At 34.4% G+C, this 24,581-nt stretch overlaps 1 protein-coding gene across 1 annotated transcript in view; it reads right to left on the bottom strand.

The window, feature by feature from the left end:
* LOC134231244 (uncharacterized) overlaps positions 1–24,581 on the bottom strand; it is a gene marked incomplete at its 3' end in the record, with an annotated part of 423,563 nt that overhangs the window by 386,824 nt on the left and 12,158 nt on the right. Inside the window, 5 exon segments of the mRNA XM_062713186.1 lie at positions 3,221–3,403; positions 6,772–6,954; positions 7,135–7,308; positions 9,843–10,040; positions 10,324–10,492. Coding sequence (XP_062569170.1) covers positions 3,221–3,403; positions 6,772–6,954; positions 7,135–7,308; positions 9,843–10,040; positions 10,324–10,492 — 907 coding nt within the window.

A 24,581-nucleotide genomic window follows, 5' to 3' on the forward strand; every position in this document is an offset into this window, starting at 1 on the left:
TTGTCTGATTAGCTTATCTTTCATTGTAACCTTTATCTTTATTGTTTTAACTTGAAAATGTCGCCTCCCTATGCAGACATGCTTTAATTAGATATCGTAACATGATACCTGTTTTGGTCGGTCTTGATCGAACGAACTGATACTGTATCTGCATATAATTTCATGCATGCCTGGGAGAAATTATTTGAGGAATTATCATGCCGAGTCTATGTATACATTTATATATCCCGCATTTAATGTAAATATGTTGAAGGATGGTCCAAAGCTATGAAAATTGGACAGTTTCAAAGACACAATTTTAGTCAGTATAGATGTGTCCCTACGGAGGCAGCTAACAAAGAGCGGGATAATTAACATTGCATGGTGAATATGTAGAAATTTTGCTCTGTGTCATCTCTATAAATAAGAAAAACTCAACTCAGCACAACCGCAGTCAGATACACTATTCTAATGATTCTGAAGGTGAGTACATGTATTAAATCAATTCAATATATTTCAAGTGGGATAAGTGTCACAAGTTATGATACATATATGTTTGATAGCATAACGAATTTGCTTGTTATTATAATAATGACAAAAATGAACCGAATATTTTTTGAAAGTATTTGATATTTTGTATTTTTGTTAAATTGACTTATTTTCTTTTCAATTTTTCAAATACACCAAACTAACTTTTATCAGTCCATATCTTGTATATCCTATATACATTTAATCTGTTTTCTTGCAAATGCATGATTACGAACAATAGTAGGCTTTTGAGAGAGAGAGAGAGAGAGAGAGAGAGAAATACAGGAAACTATTAGGGAAGTCAAATCGGTCAAATCATTTGATAATTAATAATCGCTTAATCGGACTTTTCCCCGATTGAATACTCGGTTACTAACGGTAAAATGTAGATAAAAGTTTGTTCTTGAGCCTAGTTAATCTCTATTAACCCACAAAAATATACAAATAAACAATAATTCGATTGGAAATTATTTTTTAGTACTTAAGTTATTTATCAAATAAAAAGCAAAAAAAAATTATGCACAATTAATACACCCAAAATTACAAAAGGTTGTTTTGGATCTATTTGATCAACGCAAAAGGAGGACAAACTGTTGTGCAGGTTTGTTTATTAAAAAAGCGAAACTTCAAAGATAAGAAATGGATGTTGAAGGGATTGCATGCTCATAGTCTTATAATACTTTATTTATTGGTTGTTTCCAGTTTATACACTAAACCTAATTAGCAAATTGACTCTCATCTGTTTTGAATCTTTAGTTATTTCTAAATATATATTTCTTTACTGTTGAAGTGGGTAGCTGCATTTCTATGCACGTCATATTTCACTGCTGTGTACTGCAAATACTTCAATCATTATGATGTATACTGAAAACAATTATTAAAGTCACTCATGCAAAAATTAAGGACCACGTACAATAGTTGAGAACGACTATGTGCCTGCTAATTGTCAGTAATTACTGTATATTCACAGCTACATGTAGAGGCGATAACGGGTGTTTTACAGCTAGGTGAAGATGAAAACATGCTAATTACCGTTTGCATATTTAAGTAAATATTGTTAAGTTTTGATAAACATATTTACTTTGAAAAAAGAAATTATTTAATATACATCCGAGTAACCGAGTATCTATTTTTAGTATTCAGTACTTGGACGTTGGATCGAGTACCCGCTTAAGTTGATGTCCCTAGAAAATATATTAAATATATCATAAAGGGCTATTTGAAATCCTTGATTTCATTTATTGAAAGTCGGATAAATTGTAAAAGAATATTTGCTAAATATAATTATGAGATATTCTTTATTTTTTTCACTTATTCACTTTGTAGAAAATTCTAATAAGAGACAGTTGTCAGGAGAATGGTGGAGACAATCTCCAGAAAAGAAAACACTACTGATATTAGGATGCATGTACCAATATTTTACGATCCCGAAAAAACAAGTTTACCACAGGAATAAAAAAATATTGTCTGGCGTTCAAGGGTCTGCCATGGTAGGAGCTCTCCTGAAAAATATCCATTTATTGTGGACATCATGACACAGGGCTCACCTGTCATCAGCATTAGAGACTTGTGATTTGTTCTACCTGGGCCATACGTGTATTGAATCAAGACATTTATAGAATCACAAGTAAATTGTAAATCTATTTAAGGTCTTCTATGTATGTTGCATCCTTATTTGATTTGCAACTTAACAAGACTTTGTTTCATTGGTACTATGTCAACTTAATATACAGACAAATCAAAAGCAGTTGTGATGTTTATTGTTTTCTATTACTCATTAGTACTCATTTTTGTGTGAAATTTAATAATTATTCATTTCTTGCTCCCAAAAACCATATCTTACAAATTTCATGTATAATTGCAACTTGCATTTCAATTTTATCTTGTTATACTTTACAAAAATAAATGTTAAAATGATCATATTGCTATTGACTTCACCTATTCTCATCTGTCCGCTTCAAAAGGGAGACATATTGTTAATTCTTGTTCTTTAGATTCAATCCTTCAAAATATTTATTAACACCCCCCCCCCCTTAAGATAGATCTACTTCAAATATGTGTCTTTAAAGTTTTGCACATGAGGACTTGCAATCATGCTTCCGCCTATCAGTACTTTCAGTACTTTGATTACTACAAGGTAATAAATATAGTCCATTTTCTGAACATTGGACTGTAAAGCCTACTGATGAAATGACACTGACACATGAATAAGATTTCTTTTAGTTTAAATATTTTTGAAACACATCTGAAATAAGTAGGCACCTAATAACACTTCCTATTCATATGACTGAGTAACTGAAAATAAAGAAATTGGATATCTACCATGTATCAACCATACACAGAGGAATGGAGGAAATTCAGTTTAGGAAAAAACAAGATTGTTTTAGGGATTTCACAAATCATGTAGGACCGGTAAATGGATTAGACGAAGGATATTTTTAAAAACAATAGGACCATGCTACTCTGATTTATTTGGTTGACTGGGAGTTTTAAAACAAAAACATGGGAAAAGGTCTGTTTTTCATCAAGGGAACTAGGAATGAATTCTGGTCTTGTAGATTTTTAATTTACCATTTTATGAGTCCATACCAAATTTTATTTGCAATTAGTGAGTGGGCGAGTGTTAAGTTTAAACCCTGTTTCAAAAGAAGTTAATTACCACCAAGATTCAATAAAGCATTTAACATAAAAAATTTATAAAAGGTAAACTTACTGATGCATGGATCTAAATTTGAAAATTGCCCGTCACTTCCACATGTAACATCTTTTTCACCACTGCTGGTACCATTCACTATAAATCCAGTATCACACTTCAGTTTGGCTGTCCCTTTAAATGCCACATCACCAGCTGCTTCAACCTTACCATACATCACCTGTGGTATTGGGCACTTTATTTCTGAAATTAATAAATGTAAACAGATAGTTACATGTTCAATAAAAGTTGCAGTTCTAGTTACTGCAACACATAAGATTGAAAGAACAGCACCATATACAAATATATGTATGCTTACACCATGAAAGGTAATTCGTATTTCAAAGTACAAATTACAAGGGTTCTCCAAAAAGTTCGTGGACAATGTCATTTTTTGTTAAAATAAATGGTTCTATATATATCATTTGTATATCAAAATATTTCTTATGAACAAGAGACCCACGGTCCTTATAGGTCACCTGAGTATTGTGTAACAACTTTCAAACAATTAAATTTGGTTCGTGTTTTAAACCAGAGGCCATGAAATTCACAATTCACAATTCTGAAAGAGGCTCCATTGCTTATCATAATTATACACTTAGCATGCTTATTCTATTTAATTAACACCCAGAGATAGATCAGAGTAACAAAGAGAAAATGCACTTCAACTTTATAACCTGTTGTGCACCTCACCCCAAAGGAACCACTGATCCTCGGGCACATATTTCAAAATTTTGCAAATTTTATCATAAAATGGTTGATTAATACCAAAGAGCAGATTTCAAAGCATTACATATTGTAATTTATTTTCAGACTATGTACCCCCCCAGGGGGCATAAAAAATAACCATCTTGCTAGATGCAACTTTCTTCATCATAAATATATATATATTGATCATTGGCATAAAACCCAGAAGCAGAGAAGAAGATTTTTCAAAGAATAATGCATTTTCAATATATGATCAATAGAGACCTACCCTAACACCAGAAACCCTGACCCTGGGGCCATAAAATTCAAAATTTTGAAAGAGGAACTCTTGTTCATCATAACTACATGTATGTACTTAGTTAGTTCACTTAATACCCAGGAGCAGAAAAGAAGATTTTCAAAGAATAATGCATTTTCACTATATAATCAATAGAGCCCCGCCCTAACACCAGAAACCCTGACCCTGGGACAATAAAATTCACAACAGCACATGACACATGATGCACGACATGATGCACGACACGATGCACGACACGATGCACGACACATGACGACGGACGAAGATGGATAGCAATAGGTCACCTGAGTTACTCAGGTGACCTGAAAACCAAGACAGACAGATTTCATTTTTACGGATGTAACTTTATATTTTTGTAAAATTCGGGGTCTTTAAAGGTCGCGGATAGTGTGCACGGACCAAGGTTAAATGCCATAAAATTTGAAATAAAGTGTTTGGATTAAAATGAGTTTTTTTTTTTTTTTTTGTAAAACAAGTTAAAGTTTAATAAAAAATTATACGCAACACAAATAAAGAGGATATCATTTTTTGATATCTTGAATGTCGGACACTATACATAGAAAGTGAAACAAGAGGTCCATGGGCCACATCGCTCACCCGAGCACATGTGCTAGTTAAAAAACAAAAATTAGCTCAGTATTGAATAATTTAGTTGTTGGAGGAGGGGGATTTGAATTTTTTATTACTTGATAATGTCACTATATCAATGAAGCATACATGTATAATTTTGCCATACTTGAGAAGAAAAGTTTTAAAGATTTTTCCTATATATTCCTGTGTAAAACTTTGATCAGCCATTGTGGCCTCGCCCTACCTCCGGGGGTCATGACTTGAACAAATTTGAATCTACTCTACCTGAGGATGTTTCAACATGAGTTTCATCTTTTCTGGTCCAATGGTTCTGAAGACGATTTATGAAAATATTCCTCTGTACTCTTATATTCAACTTTGATCAGCCATTGTAGCCCCGCCCTACCTCCGGGGGTCATGATTTAAATACACTTAAATCTACATGTACTCTGCCTGAGGATGTTTTCACTCGAGTTTCATCTTTCCTTGCCCAGTGGTTCTGGAGAAGAAGAGTTTTAAAGATTTTCCCTATATATTCCATGAAAACTTTGATCAGCCATTGTGGCCCCGCCCTACCCCCGGGGGTCAAGATTTGAACAAATTTGAATCTACACTACCTGTGGATGCTTCCACATGAGTGTCATCTTTCCTGGCCCTGTGGTTCTGGAGAAGAAGATTTTTAAAGATTTTCCCAGTATATTCCTATGAAAACTTTGATCAGCCATTGTAGCCCCGCCCTACCCCCAAGGGTCATTGTTTGAACAAACTTGAATCTGCACTATCTGAGGATGTTTTCACATGAGTTTCATCTTTCATGGCCATGTGGTTCTGGAGAAGATTTTTAAAGATTTTCCCTATATATTCCTATGTAAACTTCGATCAGCCATTGTGGCCCGTCCTACCCCCGGGGGTCATTATTTGAACAATCTTGAATCTACACTAACTGGGGATGCTTCCACATGAGTTTCATCTTTCCTGGCCCAGTGGTTCTGGAGAAGAAGGTTTTTAAAGAATTTCCATATATATTTCTATGTAAAACATTGACCAGCCATTGTGGTCCCGCCCTTACCCCAGGGGTCATGATTTGAACAAACTTGAATCTACACTACCTGAGGATGATTCCACATAAGTTTCATATTTCCTGGCATAGTGGTTCTTGAGAAGAAGATTTTGAAAGCCTACCACCAAATTTTAACTATTTCTAAATTATCTCCCCTTGAGTAAGGGTGTGGCCCTTCATTTGAACAAAATTGAATCCCCTTTACCTAAGGATACTTTGTGGCAAGTTTGGTTGACATTGGCCCATCTTCTTGAGAAGATGAAAATGTGAAAATTTTACAACGACTACGACGACGACAACGACAATAACAACGACGACAGAGTGAGACAACGGACAAATTTTGATCAGAAAAGCTCACTTGAGCCTTTGGCTTAGGTGAGCTAAAAAGCTTTGATACGGTTTAATTACAAGGTAGCATATAATCCCTATCAACCCCCTCTATAAGCGCCCCTAGGTCTTTTTCAGGAAATATGTGCCCCCTGTACAGTGATTAAAATCAACTAGAATCATATTAAAAGTCTGCCAAAATTTGAAGAAAGTGAAAATAAAACTTGTCCATTATCCAATATCTCGGTGGAAAATGAGTCATTTAGCATTATTTGGGTGGATTATTTTCACTTAAGGTAATGTTATTTTCACTTAAGGTAACGTTAGACATTATTTCAGTGGTCCTTCGAATTTTCGAATTGTTGCAAGAGCGAGAATTAAAGAAAAATGGCAGTTTCCTAATCAAAAAACATGTCACAAATTTTCATTTCCTGTAATGGTGTACCGCTGTGAGCCCATGAATGGTGTGAAATTCAAAATATGTGACATTTTGTACAACTGGTACATATCACATATGAGAGCATAAAATATTTGTGAAAGACAAAGCAATTACAGCAACATCTTTGATGTAAGTTGCTGACAAGTAATTGTAATTTTAAAACTTCTTACCCTGACAAGTTGGAGTAGGATGTGACCATGTGCCATTTGATCTACAGTTGATGTACACAGACCCTAAAAGGTCATATCCAGGATTACAGCTGAACATCAAAACAGTGGCATAATTTGTTCCATTCCCAGCAGTTTCATTTACTTTTCCATTGCTTGGAGGATTTATAGATGGGCATTGTTGAGCTGAAATTAATCTCATATATAATATATATTCAATACAAAGAATTATGAAATCAATGAAACACCTTGACAGAAATAAAAAATCATAATGCTTTAAGAATCAAATTTCAGTTATGAAAATATAAGGTACACTGAAAGGAAATCGGAGTGGAATATCTTGTCTGTAAATGTTTCTTCACATACCATTGCATACAGGTGGTATCTCCCACATTCCATTTGCCTGACATTTTATGGTGGGAGAAACATTCATTGTGAAGCCTCCATCACATTCATATGTTGCATTGTCTCCAACTTTTGGTCCAGTTGCATTTTTCAATATTCCATTTGGAATTGCTGGTGGAGTACCACAGTATGTTACTGCAATTCAAATAGTGTGCATTGAAGACCAAGAAATTATTTCATACTTGTAATTTCACATTTGGCAAGAAATATGCAGTGAAAACTGTCTAATCCAACCTCTAAGCATTCCATTTCCCTGTGAATTCAATCCCTAATTTAAATTTCCATTTTACTATTTTACATGTTCTTTACATTGTGTTTTTCCATTCAAGCAAACGTAAAGATATTATTAATTTCAGTTAAGTGTGTCGTTTTGCATTACGTCACAATCTTTTTCGACCGATGGATCCAGCTTAAACAATTCATGCCCCCACTGTGTGATTGGTAAACTCATATTATCAACAGTGACATGGAAAAAGTCTGTTGCACAAGCAACCAATCAGAGATTAGAAGAAACTTCCAGTCGTAAAGCTTGCAGTTAGGAGGCATATACTATTTACCTCGAGCGCAACTGTCATCATAGGCTGTGACATAATGCAGAAATGTACGCTTAACTGAAATTGATATTTAAGAACTTAGTCCTGTCTTTTCTGACACTAAGTATGGCCTATTAGTGCATGTCAGACTAGGAAAGTTTCACTGTATCTGAAATGGTTTACATGCATACATCTAAATTTTTTCAAATTTCAAATGACAATTGTTTTAAATCAATCATGATATAAAAACTTTACTTTGCATACCTTCTGCTTGATGAACTGAATTTTCAGGAAAAAAAACTTTACAAAATGGCACACACTTGGAATAATGTAGGTACTTCTTTTATTGACAAATATAAGAAAAACCTAGATGAGATCTCGTTGCGAGGAACGAGTAGGTCTTCCGTCCGATTTCTAATGGGATAAGACCTGTGTTGGGCTGACAAAAAACAACACTGACTGACTGACGGACGGGTCAAAAACATTATAAGGGGTATACGTTGTATAAGGAGTATAATATAAACAAAAAGTTTAGCATTTCTCACTGGAACATAAAAGTCATCCTTTTTATTTTCCTAACAATGACAATAAGACCAACATGACTAAAATTTGCATGGGTGTTGTGTGTAACTTGGTGTGCAGAGAAAGTGCTGGATTAAATAAACCGACTGTCATTGATTGAACTTCTTGATTTGATATCAGAGTATATGAGGCATATATTTTTAATGCTGATGAGACAGGGTTGGTCTATAGATGTAAACATGACAAATCCTTGCGTCTATGTGGCAAGGAATGTCTGATGTTCAAGACCGAACTTTTCCATGTGCAGATAGTCCGGATACTTTTCCAACACGAGTCAACAAAAACAGTGAAAAACAAAATGTGTTTGTGAAACACTGATGCCCCCTGTATGGCAACATAGCAAAAATTAAACTTTTCTTAAATGCAAATTTAATATATTGGTACCCAAAGTAGGTTATTCTCACTGGAAATACAACTGTGAAATGTGAAAGAAGGCCAAGATTAAAGTTTTTTCATAAGTACGGAAATCTCTAAGGCCAAAAGATCAAGGTAATTGGTATCCAATGAAAGGCCTTGCCTCAAAGAATACATATTTGAAGTATGAAAGCCCTAGTCCTAACCCTTCAACAGTTATGACAAGGTAAAAAAAATTAAAGGTAGTTCAAACTCCAAGGTCAATCTCAAAGGGTCAAAGTTCTTAATATCAAATGAAAGGTTTTGTCACAAGGATTAAATCTGTAAAGTATGAAAGCACTAGCCTAACTCTTTAAAAGTAATGGCTAAAGTCTGCTTTTTAAAAGTAGGTCAAACTCCAAGATAAGGTTAAAGAGTTCTTGGTATCAAATGGAGGGTCTTCTCACAAGGATAACATATGTGAAGTATGAAAGCACTAGTCCTTAACATTCAAAAGAGATGGCCAAGGTTAAAGTTTTTTCCTAAGTTTGGAAATCTCCAAGGTCAAGGTCAAAAGGTCAAAGTTGCCGGTATCCAATGAAAGGTCTTTCCACAAAGAATGCAGGTCTGAAGTATAAATGTCCTGGTATCTACTGTTTAAAAGATAAGGCCAAAGTAAAAGTTTGGAATTTTTGTGTAAAAATGGGTCAAACTCAAAGGTCAAGGTCAAAAGGTCAAATTCGATGGTAGCCAAAGAAAGGTCTTGTCACACGAAATACACACGTGGAATATTAAAGTCATAGCTACACTAAATCAAAAGTTATGGGCAAGGTTAAAGTTTTTGCGGATAAACAGACAAACACAGAGACAGATAGACAGAGAGAGAGACAGACAGATGAACACGACAAAAACTATATACTAGTACCCCTGAAACTTCGTTTACGGGGGCATAATTAGAGACTTATATGGAAAATAGAGAAGCAAGCACACATTTTTTTTTCAAAAACACTGCATGTATTGTTATGTAAAGAAAATCATGAATTCTAGCAAATATACATTTTCTACATATCTACATTTATATATAACTCATGGCACAAACTTAAGATGAAATTTAGTTAATCTGAAATAAATCTCAAGGTCCCTTAAATTTCAGTGTAAACATGGTAAAGGAGATTGAATGTATATACAATAAAACAATTATCAAGGTAAACTGTGACTTACTCTGGCAGTCAGGAATTCTGGAAACATTCCACATCCCTCCATGTAAACATTTTAGAGACACGGAGCTTTCCTTGTTGTATTCCTCTTGTTTAAATGAGTAGCCAGTCTGACAGGACAGAGTTATCACTGTATTCAGAGCTGTGTACTTCCCAGATACTGAATTCACTGTCCACTGAGAAATGGTTAAAATCGGGCAATCTATATAATTCAATTTTTATAATAAATCTATTAACTTTTTAGTTGTGCAATTTTTTTTACTCAATATTAGATTTCATCAAGAAAAACAATAAGAAGACATGTTGCTTTCAGCTATTTTTAGATGACAAGCCATAGTTAATTTTATAAAGGAATGTGCTAGGAACACTTGGTTGGAAGCATTTTGGATTTGCAGCTTTAAAAATGCAGACTTCTTGTGTGTAATTTTTTGTGCGTTTTAAGATGATTGATAATCTTTTCTCATGCTGCTAAACACTTATCTTACCAATAGAAAAATCAGCACTGAATCCCTTTTCCACAAGCACAAGGTTGGATTTAAAAGTCACATTGAGGTGGCCATCAGTAGAACTAAATATTACTGCATTTGAGACAGTATCAAGCCCCGTTAATCCACTTCCAGTATGCAATGCAGTTCCTGCTGTATCATTGTAGATCTACAATTTTATAAATTTCTTTATAATGCAAAATTATACATTTTTTCTGGTTTTTGACCAACAGAACTTCAACATGCATCTGAATTTTATACAAAAGGCTTATCTAAGACAATGGCTTGAGCAACTGTGAATTCTGATTTTGATAATATTGACCTTTAAAATTCTTTAAACAATTTTCAAATAAGCAAATGCATAAACCTAATCCAACATAATGAATTATTTCAAAGTGTCTTCTACAGTTCAAAAGCTGTTGTCATGAAAATGATGAATAGAAAGAAAGGCACTTATCAAAATCAATATTCCATATGAGTGATGATAAAAAATCAAAGGCCTGAAGGGACTGAGAGTCAACTCACTTGAGTTTATTAAGCTTTTTCATACAACATGTCACCATGCCTTTTATTCAGAATTCTGTGTGAGGACAGTACGCATATCAATATAATATAGATATGAAATAAATAAAAATTAACACGCTTGAGTAAAATATTTTTGTTTTACAACATATAAACAACTATTTTGAATAAATTATTCTTATCTGCATAGAAATATTTTGTTTATTTCAATGCAAAAAAAAGATTTATTACCAATTAAACATATCGTGATACATATCCCATCTTGGCTCAAATATCGTGATACGTATCGATGTAGAAAAAGTTGTATCGTCCCAGCCCTACTTCTGGCTCTCAAATAACCAAAATTGATTTAATTAAAATCAGTGATTTTATTGTAAAATATTGTGAATGTCCATCTAATTTTATAGGGATTTTTTCTGTTCTTGTTATATGAAAGCTTTTATGCCCCTGTCATTAAAAATTCACGACAGGATCATATAGTTTTAATACTCTGTCAATTTGTCTGTCTAGCTGACTGTTAGTTTTTCCCTAAACATTTCAACCTTGTCCAAAACCTTTGAATGGTTGAAATCTTGGCTTTCATATCCTTGCGACAATACCTTTCTTTGGATACCATCATATCTGACCTCTTGACCTTAAAGTTTGATCCACTTTTGCAAAATGTTACCATTCTTTAGCAAAGGCTTTAAATTTTGAGTAGCTGGTGCAAGCGCTTTTATATTTCAAATTTATATTCCTTGAAGAGCTTCCCTTGGGTTCCAACAATTTTGACCCTTTAACCTTTTCTTGTGACAAGTCAATCCCTGGAGTACTTGTAAACTATTTTGACCCTAACCATTGATTATAACCTACTTTCAAAAAAAATTAAATCTTGGTCATAACTTTTGAATGAATGGCACTACAGCTTTCATACTTCTGAGGTTTATTTCTTAAATTGTGACAATATCATCCCTTGAGTAGCCAGAATTTTTTCCTCTGACTCTGTTGGGGTTACATTAGCTGCAGAACTGTAACTCTCCGAAAAACAAGAGGCCCATGGGCCACATCGCTCACCTGAGCCAAGGGTAGGACTAGTATAAAATGGCTTTTTATTGTAAAGTTTAAATCCAAAAGTAGTCCCATGACCAATCATGGATTTGCTATTTTTTAGAAAATGATTGAGAAGAAGATTTTTAAAGAATTTTCCTATATATTTCTATGTAAAACTTTGGTCGGCCATTTTGGCCCCGCCCTACACCGGGGGTCATGATTTGAACAAAATTGAATCTACACTACCTGAGCATGCTTCAATATATATATGATGAATTATGGCTTTGTCATTCTTGAGAAGAAGATTTTTAAAGAATTTTCCTATATATCTCTATGTAAAACCTTGGTCGGCCATTTTGGCCCTACCCTACCCCCGGGGGTCATGGTTTGAACAAACTTGAATCTACACTACCTGAGCATGCTTCCATATAAATATGATGAATTATGGCTTTTTCATTCTTGAGAAGAAGATTTTTAAAGAATTTTCCTATATATTTCTATGTAAAACCTTGGTCGGCCATTTTGGCCCCGCCCTACCCCCGGGGGTCATGATTTGAACAAACTTGAATCTACACTACCTGAGCATGCTTCCATATAAATATGATGAATTATGGCTTTGTCATTCTTGAGAAGAAGATTTTTAAAGAATTTTCCTATATATTTCTATGTAAAACCTTGGTCGGCCATTTTGGCCCCGCCCTACCCCCCGGGGTCATGATTTGAACAAACTTGAATCTACACTACCTGAGCATGCTTCCATATAAATATGATGAATTATGGCTTTGTCATTCTTGAGAAGAAGATTTTTAAAGAATTTTCCTATATATTTCTATGTAAAACTTTGGTCGGCCATTTTGGCCCCGCTCTACCCCCGGGGGTCATGATTTGAACAAAATTGAATCTACACTACCTGAACATGCTTCCATATAAATATGATGAATAATGGCTTTGTCATTCTTGAGAAGAAGATTTTTAAAGAATTTTCCTATATATTTCTATGTATAAACATTGGTCGGCCATTTTGGCCCCGCCCTACCCCCGGGGGTCATGATTTGAACAAACTTGAATCTACATTACCTGAGCATGCTTCCATATAAATATGATGAATTATGGCTTTGTCATTCTTGAGAATAAGATTTTAAAAGAATTTTCCTATATATTTCTATGTAAAACTTTGGTCGGCCATTTTGGCCCCGCCCTACCCCCCGGGTCATGATTTGAACAAACTTGAATCTACACTACCTGAGCATGTTTCCATATAAATATGATGAATTATGGCTTTGCCATTCTTGAGAAGAAGATTTTTAAAGAATTTTCCTATATATTTCTATGTAAAACTTTGGTCGGCCATTTTGGCCCCGCCCTACCCCCGAGGGTCATGATTTGAACAAACTTGAATCTACACTACCTGAGGATGTTTCCCCATAAGTTTCATCTTTCCTGGCATAGTGGTTCTTGAGAAGAAGATTTTTAAAATATACCACTAAATTTTCATTAATTCCCAATTATCTCCCCTTGACTAAGGGCGTGGCCCTTCATTTGAACAAACTTGAATCCCCTTCACCCAAGGATACTTTGTGGCAAGTTTGGTTGAAATTGGCCCAGCGGTTCTTGAGAAGAAGTCGAAAATGTGAAAAGTTTACAGAAAGACAGACGGACAGACGGACAGACAGACAGACGGACAGACGGACGCCGGACAAAATGTGATCAGAAAAGCTCACTTGAGCCTTCGGCTCAGGTGAGCTAAAAATATATAAATTGACAGACTGGACAGCTACAGTGCCACCCATTGTAAAAACTGTATACTTATTGCGCACAAAAAGTTACCCTTAATTCTGGATTAATTCTTCCAAATTCTTAGCTAAATCGTGAAAAAGATAGATTTCTATAAATTCCTTACTCCTCTGTCGAGTACTCTCGTAGTTGACATCTGCACAAAGTGCGTTGGACTGAATTATCTTGCAAACCAAAATGGCAGTATAAATAGATGACATTTTCAATGATCTCAATTGCAGGGCCAGGAGGGCTATTAACAACAATTATAAAGAATGTTTTGTTGTGGAAACAGTGAAAAGATATGTAAGGATCACACGGTAAGTAATATTTTGAGATGCAAGTTTTAGAAACATAGTGAAATAAACCAATAAACAGCGCACTTTTCTGTGCGCAATAAATATACAGTTTTTACAATGGGTGGCACTGTAGCTCTCCTGTCTGTCTTTTTTTTTTTCGGAGAGCTACAGTTCTGCAGCTAGGGTTACATGTATTGGCCCTGGAATACAGGCGATGTGACTTTCACACTGGGATCAACTCATTCCCTATGTATTGGATATATGCCGAATACAGTTCTGTATTAAAAAATATCAGACAGTTTGAGGCCCGTTAGGGCCGAAAACTGTCTGATATTTTTTAATACAGAATTGTATGAGGCATATATCGTACTTAAAACATTGCTTTTGATTTACCTGAGACAGTCCGATATTAGAACAAAAGACAAAGGTGTTAATGACCACTGAAGCAATGCTTTCAAGAATGCAGGCTTAAATGAAAAGTACTCAGTAATTAGGGATTTGGCTACACTGAAGAAGGTATTTGAAAGAATTTGAGAAGGAGAGCGGGGACAAAATTTTTATTCATTAAAACAATTACGTGGAGATTAAAGCAGTGCAACGAATTATCATACACACTTTCTAGTGAATGACAAATTTGGAATGAAATGCCGATATGAAGAATATCCACTGAAAATTAAGCAGATGCTAACGGTACACTTCCATTTCATTTTTTTTACGTTAAGCGTCTACGTATACCTTTGTTTTTGATGTTCCATTACAGAAAAAACAAACATAATCAATAATCTAGGAGTTTTGAGGGAAGCGTTAAAAATCTTCATATTTCTGTCAAAATTTGTTGCCAATCTGTCAATTAAGTATTAATTATCATATATACTAGACTTAGTTATCTTGACTTTGCATCTAGGCATTTTTCTTTCTATGAGAAAAATGAAATCAAATTGTCTAAACGTTGTGTTTTATTATGAATTTATTATTGGGGCTTTGAAAGTATTGCGCTTCTCTGGTGACCCCCAGTGTGCCCACTCTTTTTCAAAAACAAGAAAAAGGGTTTGAAACACTTCCCCAATTTTAATAGGTTTAGTAGAAATTTACCCATTTTTGTGTGGGTTTTTTTGGTAAGGTTTTATTTGCATTTTCTGGTCTGACACTTGTTCTTCTTCCTGTTACAGTATATTTGCTGTAATTGAAAGTTTAATTTTTTTTTTATTTTGCAGTTCTGTTAGATCAATATTTCAAAATCATCATTCTATGTGAGAAATTTAAATTTCTGTTTGTTAAATTATCACACTTTTTATTTCTTTTGTTCAGTAGCAGTCTAATTTTGAAGGATATCAGTACTGAGACAGTCTGATATTACGATTAATATCAGACTGCTCACTAATATCGGACTGCCACAGGTAAATTTTTAGACAGCAAGAACAAAGGAATGACATCACAGCAATGTTTTAAGACCTATAAAATGATGGAAGATATTTTGGTCATTTCAATTTATTATCTCTTAGGTACCAACAATTTTGACCCTTTGACCTTGATCTTAGTCATCGGCCATGTACCTCTTACACATGCATCAACTTGTATGAAAATGATGATTTTTCTGGTCATTTAGATATAGATCAAATTTAATTTCTTTCTCCACAACTAAATTCTTTCTGATATGTGTACAAATTCAGTATCCTTAGAGGCATAAAAGAGCTCAGTTCACATTATGCATAAAATGGTCCTGTAGATATACCAATTGATTGATTAACACCTGATGTTCCATTTGAAGCATTAAAATAAAATAGAGACTTAGTGCTCCCATTTCCTATTAAAAAATTTCTCTTAAAAGTCCAGGTCTTGGAAAACTTGCTTTATGAAATTGTAATGTTCTTGAATTTTAAGGTAAACAGGTATATTTGAGTACTTTCAGTGAAGAAAAATAATATGAGTGCACTCTCTGATCTAAAAAATAAAACATGTCTTGTAATCCTCAGAAATAGTACTATCATTTACCAGTTGCATATTTTAGATCAGAGGTTGCGCTCTATATTAAATATCAAAATATATCTTTAAAAATTGACCGTTTTTGTATACTTTTTCAGAATATGAGAAAATCGACGCATTTTGTGACGTCATAATGCATTGACTAGCCAAAAAATTGTTTTTTTTAAAGATACGCAATCACCAAAGATCTAAGTGATATTTAATGCATTGTTAAGTAAAATTAAGCAGTTTCAGTTTTTCAGAAATTCACAGGGCCACATAAGGCCATAAGTGAACCTTGTTCTTAATCTACAATCTCAAGCCATTTTGAATGAACAACATGTTTTTCCTACCATATAAGGTAAAAACTGTCTTTATTTATGGGTACACATGAATTGATGACAGTACACACACTTTATTTCTGAATATCAATAATATTGATTCAACTTGATACCTGTCCCAAATTTATCAATGTTATAATATGTTTTCTCGTTGTCTGAAAATAATGAAATGTTGAAAGGGGTACTGTATACAGGGTTATTTTCATCCCGTGTTATTTTCGCCCTTTCACACTTGCAAACAATTTTTCCCCGCTTTAAATTCGCCCAGTCATAGTTTTGTTTAAAAAATTATACTGTATTCTTTGAATTCGCCCCATTTTAAATTCGCCAAAATGAGGGTTGGGTGAAAATAAAACAGGGGCAAAAATTTCCCTGCATGGTGTCGAGAGGTGCTCGTGTGGAAATCATGGCTATAAGGTGTAGATGTGCTTGTGAGGGGAAAGAGATTAATTTGAATTGCCTTCACCTAAGGATGCTCTGCACCAAATTTGGTTGAATTTTTTTCCCATGGATTTGGAGAAGGTGAAATTGTAAAACGTTTTACAAGACACTGATCATGCCAACAGACAATGGATAAATTTTGATAAGATATGCTCCCTTGGGGAAGGTAAACTTTCAGAATTCACTAAGATGTTGTCGTGAGGTGTGCTGTATTTGTATTGTATCATCATGTATATAATTAGTAACATTAAGAAGTTTCGTGAACATTCCAGAATGTTATTTTTCTAGAACATTTGTGTATGTCCAGGTTGTTCCAGTAAAACCATGTCTTAACAACTTCTAGAATATTCTAGATTTATGATAATGTATAAAGTAAGCATGATATACATTTGTCGTATAAGCACCATTGATGTACATGTAAAAGTAAGAGTGGCGTACCAAGAGAGTGATATACTTTCACTGGGACATTGTGTGCAGCAACGGACACTCTGTTGTATGTATCTTTAGATTCTTGCTAAGTTTGTACTTTATGATTCATATATTTTACTGTACATAAATTATTATTAAGATTAAACTGTGTGATTGATCCTTGCTGGCATTTAAGGTTATTCTGACCCATAACAGAATTGGGTGGGGGCTCTTCCGGGATAAAGAATTTCTTGCACTTTTGCAATTTATTGTCAGAATTTTGTTAATTGAATCGTTAAATTAAATTATAAGCCAGCAGAAATCAACATGGTATTTTCGGTCACAGACTTTTTAATTCGCCAAGTGTTCAGGTTTTTGATACATTAAAAAAGGATGACTTGATCGCGTTAGGTTTACATCTTGGGTAAGAAGTTAAATCTTCTCAGAAAAAGCAAGACATTAGAATGTGTTGCAAACAAACTAGTAGAAGAGAACATCTTTGGAAAATATGACCTTCCAAATTATACAGTTAAATCAGAGTTAGGATCTTATAAAATGTCAGAATATCAGTATCAAGTAGAGTTAGAGAAAATGCTATTTGAACGAGAAAAATAAGAAAGAGAAAGAGAAGAGTGAGAAAGAGAAGAACGAGAGTGTGAACGAAAATTTGAATTAGACAAATTAGAAAGACAAGAGCACTTTGAGTTAGAGAAATAAAGACTGCAGCACCAACCAGAAGTGTCCGTTGTCAAGACTGAAGTTGACGCAAAAAATATCAGATTAGCTCCAAAATTTCAAGAAAAATCTGTAGACAAATATTTCCCCCAATTCGAAAAGGTCGCACAGAATCTTAAATGGCCACGAAATGTTTGGTCAACTATGCTACAAAGTGTACTGGTTGGCAAAGCGGCTGAGGTATACTCTGCACTAAGGGTAGCTGAGAGTTCAGACTATGACAAGGTCAAAGCAGCAGTATTAAAAGCATACGAATTAGTACCACAAGTTCAGAAAGTATAGAAAGTTTGATAGTCAAACATTTGTTGAATTTTCACGAGAGAAAGATGACTTATTCGATCACTGGTTTAGATCAAAGAAACTTGATAAAACCTTTGTTAATTTGCGTCAAGTCATCCTGGTAGAAGAGTTTAAGGAATGTGTTCCTCAAGATTTGAATACACATTTAGAAGATAAGAATGTAAAAACTTTTGAAGAGACAGCAGTCATATCTGATACTTATGCTGTGTTTCATAAAAGGAATTTTGTTTCAAGATCTCAGTCTCGCAATAATTCAACAAATTCAGACACATATAAAAAGAGTGGTTCAGGGTCTCAGTCTTCCACAAGTCCACAGTCTGGTCCAGGACGTTTTGAAGGTTCAAGGAAGGGATAGGGTCGCTTCCTACTTGTAGTTATTGTAAGAAAAAAGGTCATCTGATCAGTGAATGCTTTAAACTTAAGAGAAACAAGATGTGTTTGTGAAACACTATGCACCGGGCAGCAACAAAGTTATAAAAAGCAATTTTTAGCAAATGGGTCTCAGTCAAGGTCACAAGGTCATTTCCCTTGGTGTCAGTTGAAAGTGCTTAATTAGTTGAGTAAGCATACCAAATATGAAGTCTTTATCTCTCACGGTTCAAAAGTTATGGCGAAAGTTCGAAAAAGCTATTTTTTGCATAAAGGTCACAGTCAAGGTCACAAGGTCATTGCCCTTGGTGTCAGTTGAAAGTGCTTAATTAGTTGAGTATGCATACCAAATATGAAGTCTCTATCTCTCACGGTTCAAAAGTGATGGCGAAAGTTCGAAAAAGCTATTTTTTGCATAAAGGTCACAGTCAAGGTCACAAGGTCATTGACCTTGGTGTCAGTTAAAAGTGCTTATTTAGTGGAGTGTGCATACTAAATATGAAGTCTCTATCTCTCACGGTTCAAAAGTTATGGCGAAGGTTAAAGTTGACAACAGACAGACAAACAGACAGACAAACAGACAGACAGGACAAAAACAATATGTGCCTCGAATAAATTCGGGCGCATAAAAATAACCTTGATAAAACTCAGCCACATGCTTGTGCGGCAGTAAGAGGTGATAGGGAAGCCTTAGTTTGATTTGTTCTGACACTCCTGGGGCTCGTTTCTCAAAAGGTCGTAGATTTGGGCCGAAGTTAGTCCGACTAAAAAAGTTACGCCAAAATTTAGACGGGCCTAAATCGCGTTTCAGAAAGCGGCGTAAGACTAGGTCTAAGACTAAGACCTCTCCGCTAGGTACTAAGCATGCGCAGATCGCATTTTATTTGGTTTAGAGACTACAATGACATGTGGCAGATCAAATTTATATCAAACTTGAACTTATATAAAGGATGCCATGCACAGGAAACACTAGCGCGCTTGCATGTTGTACTTTTTCACCGTCTTTCAAACAGATCTATTACCTAAACCCATCTGTATTTTCAAGTTCAAAGCATTAACATAGTAGCGGATTCAGAAATCTTGAAAAAGGGGGCAGATTGGGGTCTGGTTAGGCACCCACAGCCACAAAAACAAAACTGACTGAGTAAATCTTTTATTATAATTTTGTACACAGCCTCCCTTCCCCTCAACATCCACAAGTGTTATATTAGAAATCTACATTAAAATCAGATGATGTACATACATGATTATACATACATGTACTTGTGAAAATTTGGAATTAAGTAATTTTCCTATGAGTAAAAGCCATATATGACTAGGGGCTGGAACAGGCTCGTAGCAAAAGTTTTGAAAGTCGGGTGAAGGGGGGGGGGGGGGGCAACCAGTATCTGAAGGAAATTTTTCTGTATTTAAATTACTTTACGCAGATAGAGAGTGAAGGGACAGAGCGCCCGACCAACAGGCGTACTGTCAAAAATTTATCAGTTATGAAATCATAATTATCATAAAAAGAATTATTAAAACATGGATAAGAGATTTAAAAAAAAATAATAATAATGATCAGTTGTTTTAAAGACCTAGATATATGGCTTTCCTTGGCTCCCGTTTTTGTTAAAATTTAAACGTCAATGAACTTCAATGAATTTTTTGTTTTGTAAAAGAATAAAATATATATATATATCTTTTATCTTTCTATTGTTATATTGATTTAAGTAATATATGATAAGTAAAGGTTTTAAGTGCCTTAGTTTTCAACAAAACTTTAAAAAATGACAATTTTGACACATTACGCGACATTACATTTTGAACATACAGTTTTACCTTGATATCGTTATGATAATTTACATAGGCCATGTAGAAATACATATGTATATACTCCATATACACCATATGCATTATAACACACACATTTTCAATTTTAATGGAAATATTTTAGAAATTTATAAAAATTACTAGATTCACAAGAATTCGATTTCCTATTAACTATTAAGCTTTTGCAAGCCATTTAGAAAAAACGATTAAAACATCTACACTTCTCACCTCTCGACAATGAGTGAACAGTCATTGAACAGAATACTTTAAGTATAATACTCGAACATTTTACAAATTCGAATTTTTATGTTTAATAAATATTATATTTAAATATATGCAATTAAGGGGAAAATTAAAGAATCATTGACTTGGTTGATCGCACGGCTTAGTTACCGAATATTTCTCATTATCTAAAATATATTTTTTAAAATGAATATTGTTTGAGGACTTATTGAAACATTTTCCATTTCAAAACAAAAAAAATTATCCGGTACCTGGCATCGTTTCTAAAAAGTGAATGGGGAGGGGAGGGGGTAAGTAATTGAGTGACCAAAATATTCAGCCTAGAAGAGAAATGCTGAGAGTGGGCATCAGCCCATAAATTATACACCTTTTTAAAACGGAAAACGAAATATTGCAATAAAAAACGGGAAGGTTGCCCCCCCCCCCCCCACAACGCGTGCCTACATTTTTAAAAAATTAAATCTGGCACTTCTTAAATCCCCACCCAACTAGAATTCAAAGTTCTTAATTACAAATTTGTAGTTCATCCCACCTGCATCCTCGATGGATTTTATTACCTTTCTACATAATATTATATGTTGTTTATTAATTTTCATGATTTTTCGCATATCATATAATTATGTGCATGTATATGAATAGATTTTATATCGCATACGTATAAAATAATTATTTTTTTTTTAACTCTTTATGATTAAAACACTTGTCCTTTTCCCAAGTTGTGTACAGACTAAGAACTTACGCCTACTCATGAACAGGCCTAGATTTAAACCAAAATTTAGTCTCGACTAAGTCTCCGCCTTTTTGTGAAACGCAACTTAGTCAGACTTCCGAGTTTACTCACTGATTTAGTCCGGACTAAGCTTACGCCTGGTCGTAGGCCTTTTTGAGAAACGAGCCCCCTGATGTTCAGGGTTAACAGTCCAGTTCTATTGATTCTATGGAGGATTATAAGCCCTTTACAGCTCAACGCACTTTTTAAGCTCACATGGTTTTTCGCGCAAATTAAGGTCACATTGTTATGATGCAATATTGTGTATCGAGACTACAGAATACGTTTAAATGTATTTGTTTACATAATTTGAGTTTTATTTCATTTACTGAAACATAATTCACACAAATCAATTGGTAGAACTTTGATATATATTAATGGCTGAAAAATAACTATTCTCATTTGAATTTTTGTGGTTTCTTGCCAATTGCACCAGTCTTTTTATCCGTTCTTTTGAAAGCAATAGCTATTGGCAGAAATGTAGACATGGGCATAGTAAAGCTGCTTTGTATTTTCTGTACATTTGACTCTTAACTCGGGGTGGTAATAGTATTTTTCATCTGTTTGACTGCTAACTATGTTAATAAGGTGGGATTTGTCAGAGTCAACTTCTAAAATCTAGAATCATGAGAGATTCATCCCACTGCAAAATGTTAACGTTTCAAACCGTAAATGCAGAAGAATTTTTCTTTTGATAGAAGAAATTCACTATTCAAAAATATAAACAATACTTCATTATCCTACCCTTTAGTGTGGTTTCCTTCTGCAATGTTATCCCTTTTCAGCGCTACATTTCGACATAACGAAGAGGAGTATGGTAAGTGAGCAAAGATTTTTTAAAAATACTCACCTTGAAGAATAAAATTTACAATTTTCAACTACATGGTATTAAGGAAAGCTCGTTTTATACAATTCGTAAACACCTATGGTAGAATCATATTATCGAAACATCCTACCATTTATTTATAAATTCCCCTTCAAAACATCAACTTTGGAAACTTAAGATACTAATTTTAAAGGACATTTATGCTTGACATTATATTTGTAATAAAACGAAGGGCTCTGTCATTGTACCGCAGTTCGAAAATGGTAATTTTTACTATGACAACAATGTGACCTTAATTTGTGCAAAAAACCATGAGAGCTTAAAAAGTGCGTTGAGCTGTATGTCTCAGGGATTTGTTTCACTCGGTGACTCTAGCAAAATTTAACTTGTCCAGATTTTGAGAGATACTGGTGCTGCACAGACTTTGTTGTTAGAGAACGTGCTTCCTCCGTCTGAGCAGACTTCTACTGGTGGGTCAGTTTTATTACAGGGTTTGGAGCTAGGCGTCATTGATGTTCCACTGCATAGAATTAGTTTGAAGTCAGATTTAGTTACTAGACCTGCTATCGTAGGTGTTCGACCTACTCTTCCCGATCCAGGCATTTCTTTGTTGCTAGTCAACGATTTAGCTGGTGGAAAGGTTGAACCTGATCCTATAGTTTGTGAGGAAATCACTTCCAATGTCATATGCGATGATGAAGATGATGACATTTATCCAGCCTGTGCTGTTACTAGAGCGATGGCCAGAAGATGAGAAATCGAGGCAGACCATACTCAAGCCTTTGACGAGATAAATTCCTCTATTGATATTGATTTGAATGACACTTTCTTGTCTGACCTTGATGGCACTCAAACAAGCATGGAACCACACAATATCAAGAAGCCGGTGAAGAATGAACTTTTACCAAAATTTAGTGGTGATGAAGTTGAGTCAAATCTACCAGTAAACCAAGACAAGAACATTCTAAGCCGAGAGCAGCTACTTTCAGAACAACATAAAGACCCAGATATCATCCACTTCCACCAGAAGAGGCCACTAAAGTTGGAGAATCCTTCTATATGAAAGATGACATCTTTATGCGAAAATGGCGACCACCTGACGCTTCCCCAGATGAAGCGTGGCGTGTTGTTCACCAGGTAGGATGATATCTGGGTATTTATGTTGTTCTGAAAGTAACTGCTCTCGGCTTAGAATGTTCTTGTCTTGGTTTACTGGTAGATTTGACTCAACCTCATCAAGTCCCAGCTGCTTATCGTCAAGATGTCATGAGTTTAGCTCACGATACACCTATGGCAGGTCAATTACGTGTCAATAAGAATTATAATAGGATTTTGAGTCATTTTTAGTGGCCTAAGCTAACAAAGGATGTTTCTGAGTTTTGTAAGTCATGTCATGTCTGTCAGATGGTAGGTAAACCAAATCAGAAGATACCATCTGCTCCTCTCCAACCCATTCCAGCTTTTGAAGAACCGTTTAGTCGAGTGTTGGTGGATTGTGTAGGACCTTTGCCTAGGACTAGTAGTCTGGTCCTGATTTTTAAAAAGAAGGCTAGAAATAACTTCTAACGGCAAATAATTATCATTTGGTCCAGCATAGTATGCTTAATCCGAAAAAATATGCTGGCCTTCATGAAAATGGCGTTAAAGAGGTCAAAATGGCGATTCAAAATGGCGGACATCCAATTTTTCTAATTTTCTCTTAATGTCGTTCAAAATAGAGAAGTAATGAATGAATATCTAACTTAGTATAATAAAACTATAAAAATTATAAAAGGATGCTAACATTTTTAGTTGAAATCAGAAAAATTAGTCGTTTCTATGCTTAATTCGAATTTTCTCTGACTTTTTTTGTCTATTGTTTCTATATTCTTCTTTGTTCAGGATTTTACATTTGCAAATATCCATACACTGCGGATTTGTATTTTTCCCTCTACATCTCACTATTCTACAATTGAATGATAGTGCAGCTGTAAGTTAAAGTCAAAATAGTGGATATTCATCTTTTTCTTCAATTTATTTAATTCTTAATGTCGTTTACATGGGAGAAAGGATTTGTGAATATTTTACTGAGCATAGTACAACTATGTAAAATGACAATAGAACACTAATTTGATCACTTTAAATCGTAAAATTTAGTCGATAAATTTGAAATGTGTTAATCATAGCTCAAAATGGCAATTCAAATGACGTCTTATACACTCGAATTTCGAAAAATCGTAAAAACTGCTTAATTCTGGTTCGTTTTGCAGAAAATAAATTACAGTTTGAATAATTTTTTTATTCATGAAATAATGTTCAAATATGCAATGAAATTTGGAGGATATTTTTATTAATGACTTAGGATTTTTATAACACGGATTTTTGTTTAATTACTTCTGTTGTTAAGATAAATGTTTGACGACAATTCCGAAGATATTTTACCTTTTACC

Source organism: Saccostrea cucullata, unplaced genomic scaffold, assembly GCF_032062105.1.
Source record: "Saccostrea cucullata isolate Sc308-1 unplaced genomic scaffold, CSIRO_AGI_Scuc_v1 ctg238, whole genome shotgun sequence".
Classification (NCBI taxonomy): domain Eukaryota; kingdom Metazoa; phylum Mollusca; class Bivalvia; order Ostreida; family Ostreidae; genus Saccostrea; species Saccostrea cuccullata.